This window comes from Ursus arctos, chromosome X (genome assembly GCF_023065955.2).
Source record: "Ursus arctos isolate Adak ecotype North America chromosome X, UrsArc2.0, whole genome shotgun sequence".
NCBI classification, from domain to species: Eukaryota; Metazoa; Chordata; class Mammalia; order Carnivora; family Ursidae; genus Ursus; species Ursus arctos.
In genome coordinates, this window is record NC_079873.1 from 77,531,768 (window position 1) to 77,545,051 (window position 13,284).

Sequence of the window (13,284 nt, forward strand, 5' to 3'; positions counted from 1 at the left end):
GAAACTGGGAGTGGCACTTAATGGGGGCAGGGTTTCTTTCTGTAGTGATGAAAATGTTCTGAAGTTAGACCGTGGAATGGTTGCACAGCATTCTTTTTTTTTTTTTTTTGATGTTATGTTAGTCACCATACAGTACATGATTAGCTTTTGATGTAGTGTTCCATGATTCATTGTTTGCATATAACACCCAGTGCTCCATGCAATACGTGCCCTCCTTAATACCCATCACCGGGCTAGCCCATCCCCCCACCCCGCTCCACTCTGAAGCCCTCGGTTTGTTTCCCCGGGGTCCATAGTCTTTCATGGTTCGTCTCCCTCTGTTTCCCCCCCTTCATTTGTCAAGCAGAAAAAGACAATTATCATATGGTTTCACTTATTTGTGGAACATAAGGAAAGCAGGGAGGACATTAGGAGAAGAAAGGTTGCACAGCATTCTGAAAGTACTAAAAGCCACTGGATGGCATACCTTAAAATTGTTAAATTTTACCTCAGTTTAAAAATAGAAAAAGTAGATCATGTCACTCAGAATGAAAGAGTCCTTACAAGTGTGGACAAAGGCTTACATGATCTGCTTCTCCTCCTTTCTCTGTCCTCATCTCCTACCACTCCTCCTACTTGCTCACCCAGTTCCAGATTACTCAAACACGCCAAATACCAACTCACCTTAAGGTCTATATCTTCTGCTTTCTCTGCGCACAGTGCTTTTCCGCCAGACACTCTCAGGGTTTGCTCCCTCATTTGCTTCTTGTCTTTGCTCAGATATCACTGTATTATTAAGACTCTTCCCTGGCTATTCTAAGTAAAACCGCATGGGTACACAACATGTTTTCCTGGCACTCCCTATACCTTTAGCCTACTTCATTTTCTCCACAGCACCTGTCAACATCTGATTTGATATATTTATTTGATTATTGTCTGTGTCTGGCCATCCCCAAATGTAAGCTCTACAAGCAAGGGACTTTCTTGTATTTTACCAGTGTATCCCACGGCCTAAAACAGTGCGTGGCAAATAGTAGGCATTCATAGACATTTGCTTAAAAAAATGCGCGAACTAATACATGAACAAAGAACAAAGTAACCAGAAAAAGAAAAAAGAACAAAATCACCAGAATCTACAATGTCTTAGTCAGTAAAGAATAAACTTTCCAAGTTATCACATGATGTTTGCAATAGCTTTGTGAAAACAGACAGCAAGGGTTGAAATCCTAGGGCCTGCAAGAGGTGAAACGGTGGTCACTTCTTGAGAGATATGTTCATTTTATAGTCCAAGACAGCAGGGAAGTTGATTTCCTTTTTACTTTAGAATCATTCTGTTTCCCCCTTCGTTCCAAAGAATAAAGAACCCACAGCAGACCCATTCCTCTAGAGAGGTAGTTTAACAATAGCCCATGGAGTGTGTTTTCTGCTTGTATTTTTTCCTAAAGATTAATACGTACTAATCTGGAGCTGATACAGACAACCCTAGGGCAAAAAGGCAATTACTGACATCTGTGCAGGAAAAAATAGACCAAGAGATGGGAGTCCTGGGCTCGAACTATCTGTATGATCTCAGGTAAATCACTTCTCTTGCTTTCTTTTCTGTAAAAATAAAAGGGCTGAATTTGATTACTTCTGAGGCTCCATAATTTTATGGCAAAGATCATTTATGGCCACTTAATCTGCTTCCATATTTAGGATAAGTAAGTCTTCTGGGTCCAATGAGACAAGAGGTCATAGACAGCCAGAAGCAGTAGGTTTCAGAAATTACATTCTGACCGATGAGGTCAGATGTGTTCATCAGATTCAGGAAATAAAAGCTGTTTTTTATCCTTATCCAAAAGGAAAAAGGGGGCCTCATCACCTAGAACAGATGAGTCACGCCCCTGAAACCGTGTGGATAAAATCACAGTACATACATACATACAACAAAACATCATACAGAGAGCAGAAAGAATGAGCCAGACCCTTGGTGCGGACATGGAAAGATGTTGATGTTGTATTTTTCTAGAATTGTTCCTTTTACACCTCGAGTTACAACTGATATAAACTGCACGTGGTTAAGTGTGCAATTTGATGAGTTTTAACATAGCCATACACTTGGGAAACCATCACCACAATTAAGTGAGGGAATACATCTATCGCTCTCAAAGCTTTCCTCTTCCTCCTTTATATCCATTCCTCCCTTCCTGCCTCTGTCCCCAGACAGAAAGTGCTGATCTGCATTCCGCCACTAAAACATGGGTTACATTTTCTAGAATTTTAAATAAATAGAATCATACAGTATGTCCTCTCTTTTGTTGGGCTTCTTTCATTCAGCATGATTATTTTGAGATTCACCCGTGTTATTGCTTTTATCAATAGTTTATTCCTTTCCATTGCTGAGTAGTATTCTACTATATAAACCAACCACAATTTATCCCTTCACCTGTTAATAGACATTTGAGCTGTTGCCAGGTTTTGGTTATTACAAACAAAGCTGCTATGAACATTCATGTGCAAGTCTTTGCATGGACATAGGTTTTAGCTTCTCTTGAGTAAATACTGAGGAATGGAATGGCTGAATTGCGAGGCAGTACACATTTAACTCAACTACTACTCACCTGGTTTTCAAAGGGGCTGCACTGTTGCACATTCCCACCAACAGTGTATGAGAATTCTAGTTGCTCTATGTCCTCACCAACAATTGGTAAGGTCAGTTTTTAAATTTTAGCCAGTTTAGTGGGTATACAGTGGTATCTTGTTACAACTTTAATTTGCATTTCCCTAATAACTAAAGATGTTGAGCATCTTTTTATGTGCTTATTTGACATCTGTATATTGCCTTTGGCAAAATGCCTGTTCAAATACTTTGCCAATTTTCTACAGGATTATCTATATTATTGAGTTTTTAAAATCTTTCTCTTTCAATTTGTACTGCTGAATATGTATGTAGTATGATCCTTTTAAAAAAGAGAGATTTAAAATTTAAGAATCCAGGGTGCCTGGGGAGCTCAGTCAGTTGGGCATCTGTCATCGGCTTTGGTCATGATCTCAGGGTCCTGGGATCAAGTCCCCACATCAGGCTCCCTACTCAGCAGGGAGTCGGCTTCTCTCTCTCCCTCTGTGCTCTCTCTCTCTTTCTCACACACACACACTCTCTCTCAAGTAAAAAAATAAATAAATCTTTTTTAAAATAAAGAAAATTAAGAATCCAATCCGTATTTGTACATTTAGACAGTCTGGCAGTCCATACACCAAAACTAGTAATGCCTATTAATAATAATAGTCTGGGGCAGAAGCAGTGAGGTTACTGGGGGCCCGTTTTACATATTTCTATATTGCTTTTCAACAATCATCTAAAATGTGATTAAGTCATTTCTCTTTGGCTGAGGGAGAGTTAGGGAAAAAAAACCACAAATGAAAAGCCAAAAAATTCACCAGCAGCAACCAAATAAGGAGTAAAACCTCAAGTCATGAAGTTCAAAATGTCATGGCTAAGAAAACAGAAGAAAGACTTAGCTCAGCAAAATTCCATCCAATGCAGAGATGTGCAGACAAAGTGAGTGAGTAGGCAGTCCTGGAACAAGTCGAGGCAAACAAAAGTTCTCAAGATTTGTAGCCCCAGGTACCACTGCAGGACCCCAACAGAGGCAGACACGACTACTGGGGTATGTCATCTCTCAGGCAGCACAGGTATGCATTAGATGATGCATCCAGAGCTGGACTGTGTGAGCCTGGACATTTAAGACCATTTCAGCAGACCCAAACCCAAGACCCCCAAGCTGCATTTTGCCCTTCCCCTGAGGTGCCAAAAAAAGAAGCATATCAAAAGCAATATTCTGTTCTTAAAGTACAGTTGGGGGTAGGGAAGAGATAAATTGTCTCAGGTTGAGGTGAGAAGCCTGTCAAGAATTCACACACTGTATCAGAGCAAATAAAAGATACAGGCAGAACTTCCCAGGTTAAACATGAGTAAAATGAGAAGAAATGGTCTGGCAGATATAGAAATATGCCACGGGGTGGAGAGAAATAGAAACAACTTGCAATATAGGCAAAGAACTATTCTGTAGAAGAATATAACCCTAAGAAAATAAGTCGCATTCTTGTGAGTACTTTATACCCTATAGGAACTTAATAAGAATACAGATTTGATTAAGCCTAAGAGTTCAAACAGCAAAGATGATAAAACAACAAAATTAGGGGAAAAGGAAGATTGAGAGCAAAGAACAAATTAAAAGCTAATCAAGATAATTCATTCTCTTTTTAAAAGATATTTATTTATTTACTTATTTACTTGAGAGAGAGAGAACACAGTGTATGGGGTGGGGAGGAGCAGAGAGGGAGGGAGAGGGAGGGGGAAAGAATCTCAAGCAGACTCTGCACTGAGCATGGAGCCCAATGTGGGGCTTGACATCATGACCCTGAGATCATGATCTGAGCTGAAACCAAGAGTCTGATGCTTAACTCAGTGAGCTACACAGGTGCCCCATAATCCGTTCTAAAAGTACATTGATACAGCAAAAAGAAAGGGAAAAGGGGGAAGAAAGAAAATGTCTGAAAATCGAAGTAATAGCACAGAGGAAAGGTTTGGATTACTCACAGCTCATTGCTTTTACCTTTCTTTTCTCTTGCATTTGAAAGTAAAAGAAAAGGACAGAAAAGGAGGATAAAGAAATAAGAAATCCAACATCCCTAAGGTGGGAAACTTAACTAATGAAACAGGAAAAAAGTTCAGAGAATATGATACAGAAAAATTTTCCAGCAATGAAGAAAAGACTCATCAAGGGTACATATTAGGGGGAAATGATGCAGCATGATCACCATTGAGATGTGTGTGGACACACACGCACACACACAGTCAGTTACCTACAAGGGAGAAAAACAAAAGTCTAGCTGGCCTCAGACTTCATCACAGTCACATTCAGTGGCAGAAGACAATGGAGTAATGTCTACAACATTCTGAGGGAAAGAAAGTGTGACCCAAGAATACAGTATCCAGCGAAGATATCATTCAAGTATAAAGTCACCAGGCAGACATTCTTAACATGAGAGACTAAAATAAATATAGCTTCTGCAAGCCCTTCTTGAAGTAATTTCCCAGTGATAAAATCCAAACAACCAAGAAGTCAATGAAAGAATTCAGAAATATAGAGAAGCCATGGTCCAAGGCCTAGTTATAAGCATACAATCCTTTTAAATATGAACTAAAACTAAACAAACAGATAAAACAGGCAGATGATTGATGTTTGCATAACAAAATGTAAATGTTATAAGTGCTGCCAAAGTAAAAGTAATTTGAGTAATAAAAAATGGGAGTAGGGCAAAGCACTGGGACAAAGTATAAGAAAGCTAATCTCCTCCTCTTTCATAGCAGAGAGTCCACTGATAATATTGAAACAGGTAGATTTTTTTAAATGACTAAATGACTGACCTAGCACTCCACTAGTAGGTATCTACCTAAAAGAAATGAAAATGTTATGTCCATACAACAACTCATAATGAAAGTTCATAGCCGCATTACTTATAACCCAAAAGGGAAAACAACCCAAATGCCCATCAACAGATGAACGGATAATTTAAATGTGGTATATACATATAATAGAATATTATTAGAATATATAATAGAATATTATTTGGCAATAAAAAGAAATTAAGTCCTGATACATGCTATAACATGGATGAACCTTGAATACATTATGTTAAGTGAGAGAAGACAGTTACAAAGGACCACATATTCTTTGATTTCATTTAAATGAAATGTCCAGAACAGGCAAATATAGAGATAGAAAGTAGATCAGTGATTGCTTAGGGGTGGGGAAGGATAAGGAAGTTGGGGGAGTAATAACTAAAGAGTACAGGGTTTCTTATTAAGGTGATGAAAACTTCTAAATCAGTTGAGGTGATGGTTGCAAAGTTCTGTGACCACACTAAAAACCATTGCATCCATTATATGTTATAAATGGGTGAATTGTATGGTATGTGAATTATATCTCCATAAGCCTGTTACAAAAAGACACTAGGAAAAAAATGACTACTCAATGGTTTTTTTGATTTTTTTTCCTTAAACTTAGATGGATGTTAATGACTAATATTTTTTATGGTAAAGAAACATTTGTATGAAGATGAGCAATTCTTCAATTTTAATTTCTTCTGTTTTATTCTGTTAAATTCAAGTAAAATTAAATAGCATGCTTTTAACGTATATGTTATGATTCAATATTACACAGATTTTTCAGTCTATCCACCCATCCATCCTTCTCTCTCTCTCTCTCTCTCTCTCTCTATATATATATATATACGCGCACACACACACACACACACAAAAGATATCTGAAATAATTTTCACATGTGAATACTAGGCTAGCAGGAATTTGGGTGATTTTTTGCCTTCTTTATTGTTTCCTATACTGGTCAAATTTTTAATAATGAGTATGTGTTATTTTTATTCATCTTTAAATTATTCTTAACAGAACAGAGTAAGGGCACCTGGGTCTCTCAGTTGGTTAAGCCTCTGCCTTTGGTTCAGGTCATGATCCCAGGTCCTGGGATTGAGTCCCGCTCAACGGGGAGCCTGCTTCTCCCCCTCCCTTTGCCCCTCCCCCCTGCTCATGCTCTCTTGCTCTCTCAAATAAATAAATAAAATGTTTTTTTAAAAAAAGAACAGAATAAATATGCCAAAATGTTAACGTTTACATGTGGGTGGTAGGATTAGGATTCTCCCCCTCTTTCTTTATTCTTTTCTGTACTTTCCGAATTTTCCTGTAATAAAAAGCTATTATTTTGTAAATAGAAGAAAGTTTAAAATAATGTTAAAATAAGTTAAAAGGATTTAAGTTATTTATCTTACCTGGGCTCCTTCTGTTGCTCCTGAATGATCTTTCTTCCTGGCCAGATATCACTCATCTGTGACTGATGAAGAAGGGACTGTCCCAGTGTCTCTTTTTTACTCACTTCAAGACAAACAAAAGCATCGCATAGTGGTGGTGATGAGAGGGGGAAAGGGAAACACATCACACTTGCAGAAGGGATGGCAATATAATCTTTATATTGCCCCCCAGAGAGCCCATGAAGTGAAGACACTACCAGTAAGACTATAATAGGATTCCATGTCAGAGGATCTATCACTGAAGTCAAGCACCTCAAAAAACAAAACAAAACAAAAACAAAAAACAAAATCCAAAAAACAAACAACAACAACAAAAACAACAACAAAACATTTCCAGACAGGGCCAGTACCTGCAGGCTTGCGGCGCAGGGACATCCTAATTATCTCACTGCCTGTGCGGTAAGCAAAGCGATTCACTTTCTGGTCATAAAACCAGTCTCCAGTTGCCTTCTTCAGCTCTCTGGGAAAGGATAAAAGAAGTAAGAGATGATTTTTTTTAATGGTTCTTGTCATTCAACTAACAAAGGCCAAAGAGGGAAATTCTCCCCACAGCTGGGGCTTCCTTTTCTCTCTCCATAGGTGATACTCACATTTCCTTGGTGCACACCTTGCACCTCCAGATACCATTGCTTTCCTGGATGCGGCAGTCCCGACACACCAGGTGATTACAACCCCGACAAGTGTTGGTCTTGGGAGTCAAACGGCCCAGGCTCTCTTGGCACCGGGCACAGGTCCGATCGCTATAGTGTTGGCTGCCCCTCTTGGCCCCTTTCCTTTTTATCTCCAGTAGCTCATTCTTCAGTCGCCTGCCAAGACCCCAGGGAGAAGCACAAACGCATTCACAATCTGCATAGGTTGGATGGAAAGTTGTTGAGGGGACAAGACAGTAAGACTATTTGGTTCTGTGGAAGCAACAACTCCAGAGCCCAACCTGACCTAGTGAGGAATTGTAAACCTGTACACAAGTTCCTCTGACAGTCGCGTGGGAGGTATAAGGAAAGGTCCAAATAAAATTGGTCAAAGGTCTGGGAACCTGTGCTTTTTCGGGAACTCTTACCTGATCCTTTTCTCATCTGCTTTCCGGAGCTCCTCATCTCGTTGTAGAACACTGAGTATCAAATCCCTCTCCACCTCAGACAGAAAAGAAAGGTCAAGTATCTCTGACATGATTTATTCTATTTTTTCTTCTACTCTTCTTTCTTCAAAGCAACCAGACCAGGAGAGCCACCCAGAGTTGCCTGAAATAAGATAAGAACTATTTTCACACAGATAATTTACTCCAGAGTAGGCCCACAGCCCTAGAACCTCTTAGTAGGCTACTTTCCCCTTAAGCCAGGCTAAAAAGATGATGTAGAAGTATCTGACCTATTTACGATTCCTACTCCCACCTGAATCCTGCCCTGAAAATGAGGAGGCTTTGATTTTTCAAGAAGAAAAACTTATTCATGACCCTGGGAAAGGGTTGAGTCTTCAACATAAGCATCTTAGTCTGGAATAAGCACACAACAGCTAAGTCAAACTCTCCCGACACCAAGTGAATCCACAATCATCCAATTTTCAATACTTTACATGTTCTCAGTCCCAAGTCTATTAATCCAAATAATCAGACAGCTGGTTTCTGTAGTGAGGAGAAAACCACATGGGGGCTCCTGCCAGCTGAAGCCCATTTCTCCTTTCCTGACCAGCTTCCACATTCTCGGGACTCAGTTAGCTTTATGCTACACTTCAAAACTTCCACCACCTACTCTATCTCCCAAAGTTCATATTGCTACCACTACCTGAAGAATATCTTCACCCATTTCACACACATTTGTGAAGCACCCACACTGACAGGCATTGTGCAAAGTGCTAGGAATATAGAGATGAGTAAAACAGGATTCTTGTCCTTAGGAAGTTCACAGACTAGTAGGGGAAATACAGTACAGTTCACTAAGTGCTATCAGAGAGATAATAAATTTAATGCTATAGGAACCTAAAGAAGGAAGTAATTAATTCTATCCTACATAGAGAAGAGAAAGACCTGCATATATGGAAGGTTTTACAGAAAAGGTGGATTTTTCCTTATAAAACAGTATATTTTTATTGGTGGGGGGGAATGGTAGGAAAGATAGGTTTGGGCTAAATTTTATAACTCTCATTCTTTTTCAAAAAAAAGATTTATTTTTTTTGAGAGAGAGAGCATGAGTGGGGGCAGGGGGTGAGGGGCAGAGGGAGAGGGAGAAACAGACTCCCCACTGAGCAGAGAGCCAGATGTGGGGCTCAATTCCAGGATCCCAGGATCATGACCTGAGCTGAAGGCAGGGCTTAACTGACTGAGCCACCCCAGTGCCCCTGTAACTCTCATTCTTAAAAATTAAGAATTTTTGAATTTATCCAAAAGAAGATGGACAATAGAAGTCCATCAAACATGTTTGTTGTTGCTTTGTTTTTGATATTGGGAAATCCCATGATTAAATCCATTTTACAGAGATCATTCTAGAACAAAAGATTGATTCAAAAGACAAATTGAAGTGCAATCTGGAAGTACCCCACATTGTAAAATATGTACATTCCTTAGCCAAGCAATACCACTTCTAGGAATCTACCTATAGGAATGTTCATAGAAATGTGCATACAACAGTATATATACAAGAATGTTACTTCAATATTATTTATAAGAGCAAAACAAAAAAGTTCTTTAAACAATACTTCCATATAATGGCATACTATGCAACCATTAAAAATGTGGTATATCTGTATGAAAATGCATCTTGGAGAGGGAAAAAGAAAGTAGTTGCCAGACTATACTTAATGATTTCTTTCGTAAAGTATTTATCTATATACATTTGTATATGTAGAGGAAAAGATCTGGAACAAAAACCACGATCATTGGTTTCTCTTGGGGAATAAAATTGGGATGTGACAACTTTCAGTTTTTACTATAAATGGTTATGATTCTTTTACAGAAAATATGTCTTGCTTTTAAATCCTCAAAAAGCAAATTCAAAGAAGACAGGGGGATTATTGTAATAGCCCAGAAAAAAAACAATCTAGGTTTACTAAGTGCGCCTCTAACCAACTTGGGAAGTCATTTTATTTCTTTCACCCTCTGGTTTCTCATGTACAAAATTACCTATTTCACAAAGTTATTAAGAAAATGAAATAATGTGTGTTAAAGGGCCAATCACAATGCTTGAAACCCATGTTTGGAATACATGTACTTGCTGAATCTGCTGCAGGGCAGGTGGAAACCAGGGCAGCAGGACAAAGAAGAGAGAATAAAGTCTGAGAAGCAGAACTGACAGAATGGAGTGACTAAGAGGATGAAGAAGGCAAGGTCAAAGATGTCTACCTTGCATGTCCAGGCTTAACAACTGATGGATTAGTGAGCATCCTAACAGTGGTATGAGTTAGAAGAGAAGAACCAGGTTTTGTTGGAGTTAAGATGGCAGAGGAGTAGGGGACCCCTTTTTCAGCCAGTCCCCTGAGTCGAGTTGGATAGGTACCAGACCAGCCTGAACATCCACGAAATCAGCCTGAGACGCAGAAAGATACATCTGGATCTCTACAAATGAACATCTCCAGCGCTGAGTATTGAGGTACAAAGCGGGGAGCCATGAAACCGCGCACAGATAACAGAAGATAAACGGAAGGGGAAGGGAGCCACCACGTTTGGGCGCCAGGAAGCGGTAGTCACCTGCACGGGGGAGCAGGCAGACTCACGGACCTGCACCTGCGAGAGAACAGACTGAGACCGTGAGCCGGGGTACGCGCGCCACTAGACTGAAACGGAGCTCCGGTGTGCTCACTGGAACCAGACTGAGATCGGGAGCTCCGGGAGCGCATGGGGGTGGCTGGAGGCTGGCGGTGTTAGAAACACAAAGGACAGAGATGCGCCGGCCCTGGAAGTGAGGGCTGGGGTGCCGGGTGTGGGGCACACATCCTGGGACACTGCAGGTTGAGCAGCACCAACAGAAACAGAGTTAAAGTGGCCAGAACATCAGTGGAGAATGGTCCACGATCCCTCTGTTCTGAGACAGAAGCTGAGATTCGGCTACTGCTGCTCTGACTCTCAGAAGAGGCATAGCCGGCCGCCAGGGAAAGCCGCCAGAGAACAAAAGCCTGGAAAGACCGGCTCACAGTGTGCCCATCCCCATCCCCCCTCACAGGGGACATGGAGACTCTACCCAAACAGGATTGCCTGAGTATCGGCGTGGCAGGCCCCTCCCCCAGAAGGCAGGCTGAAAAGTCAAGAAGCACACATCCCTAAGATCCCTATAAAACAAGTACGCACTGCCTGGGTCCCAGTCAATAATTTGGGCTCTGGACAACCCCGCAACCTCTCCTCATCAGAATGACCAAAGGAGAATTCCCCCCCAGCAAAGAAAACACAATGAGTCTGTGGCCTCTGCCACAGAACTAATGGATATGGATATAACCAAATTATCAGAAATGGAATTCAGAGTAACATTGGTCAAGATGATGTGTAGACTTGAAAAAAGTATTAATGAAAATGTTAATGAGAATATGGAATCTCTAAGGGTGGAAATGAGAGCGAATCTGGCAGAAATTGAAAATTGTATGAGCCAAATGCAGTCAAAACTAGAGGCTCTGACGGCCAGGGTGAATGAGGCAGAAGAACGTATCAGTGAATTGGAGGATGGGTTAGTAGAAGAGAAAGCTAAAATAGAATCTGGACTCAAAAAAATCCATTCTCATGAATGTAGGTTACGGGAGATTACTGACTCAATGAAACATTCCAATGTCAGAATCATTGGCATCCCTGAGGGCGTGGAGAAAAACAGAGGTCTAGAAGAGATATTTGAACAAACTGTAGCTGAAAACTTCCCTAACCTAGCAAGGGAAACAAACATTCGTGTCCAAGAGGCAGAAAGGACCCCTCCCAAGCTCAACCACGACAAACCTACACCACGTCACGTCATAGTGCATTTCACAAATATTAGATCCAAGGATACAGTATTGAAAGCGGCCAGGGCAAAGAAATTTCTCACGTACCAAGGAAAAGGTATAAGAATTACATCAGACCTGTCTACACAGACCTGGAATGAGAGAAAGTGTTGGGGGGGCATTTTTAAAGCCCTCTCAGAGAAAAACATGCAGCCAAGGATCCTTTATCCAGCAAGGCTGTCATTCAGAATTGATGAAGAAATAAAGACCTTCCAGAATCACCAGTCATTGACCAATTTTGTAACCACGAAATCAGCCCTACAGGAGATATTAATGGGGGTTCTATAAAAGTAAAAAGGCCCCAAGAGTGATACAGAACAGAAAGTCACAATCTGTAGAAACAAAGACTTTACTGGCAACATGGCATCATTAAAATCATCTCTCTCAGGGGCGCCTGGGTGGCTCAGTCGTTAAGCATCTGCCTTCGGCTCAGGGCATGATCCCAGGGTCCGGGGATCGAGCCCCACATCAGGCTCCTCCGCTGGGAGCCTGTTTCTTCCTCTCCCACTCCCCTGCTGTGTTCCCTTTCTCACTGGCTGTCTATCTCTCTGTCAAATAAATAAATAAATAAAATCTTTAAAAAAAATCATCTCTCTCAATAATCAGTCTCAATGTAAATGGCCTAAATGCTCCCATAAACCTGTGGCGACAGGGTTGCAGATTAGATAAAAAGAAATGACCCATCCATTTGCTGTCTACAAGAGACTCATTTTGAACCTAAAGATACATCCAGACTGAAAGTAAAGGGATGGAATACCATCTTTCATGCCAATGGACCTCAAAAGAAACCTGGGGTAGCAATTCTCATATCAGACAGATTGGATTTTAAACTAAAGACTATAGTTAGAGACACAGAAGGGCACTATATTATTCTTAAAGGATGTATCCAACAAGTGGATATGACAATTATAAATATATATGCCCCCAACACGGGAGCAGAACCAAAGAATACTCATTCTATTCGAATGCCCATGGAACATTCTCAAGAATAGACCATGTTCTGGGTCACAAAACAGGTCTCAACTGACACCAAAAGACTTAAATTATTCCCTGCATATTCTCAGACCACAACGCTCTGAAATTGGAACTCAACCACAAGGAAAAATTTGGAAGAAACTCAAACAGTTGGAGACTAAGAACCACTCTGCTTAGGAATGATTCGATAAACCAGGAAATCAAAAATCAATTTAAACAATTTATGGAGACCAACAAGAATGAAAACAAAATGGTCCAAAACCTATGGGACACTGCAAAGGCAGTCCTAAGGGGAAAATACATAGCCATCCAAGCCTCATTCAAAATAATAGAAAAATCTAAAATGCAGTTTTTATATTCTCACCTCAAGAAGCTGGAACAGCAACAGAGGGACTGGCCTAATCCACGCACGAGGAAGCAGTTGACCAAGATTAGAGCAGAAATCTACGAATTAGAAACCAGGAGTACAACAGAGCAGATCAACAGAACTAGAAGCTGGTTCTTTGAGAGAATTAATA

The 13,284-nt window shown here is 40.5% G+C and overlaps 1 protein-coding gene across 12 annotated transcripts in view; it reads right to left on the bottom strand.

Moving 5' to 3' along the window:
• SYTL4 (synaptotagmin like 4) overlaps positions 1-13,284 on the bottom strand; it is a 67,096-nt gene that overhangs the window by 18,284 nt on the left and 35,528 nt on the right. For all 12 annotated transcript variants that reach the window (XM_048213423.2, XM_048213420.2, XM_057313057.1 and 9 more), the window contains 4 exons: positions 7,902-8,082; positions 7,435-7,650; positions 7,195-7,304; positions 6,806-6,908 (listed from right to left, as the gene is read on the bottom strand). In XM_048213423.2, coding sequence (XP_048069380.1) covers positions 6,806-6,908; positions 7,195-7,304; positions 7,435-7,650; positions 7,902-8,011 — 539 coding nt within the window. In that variant the 5' untranslated portion in view covers positions 8,012-8,082. The remainder of the gene's footprint in view (positions 1-6,805; positions 6,909-7,194; positions 7,305-7,434; positions 7,651-7,901; positions 8,083-13,284) is intronic.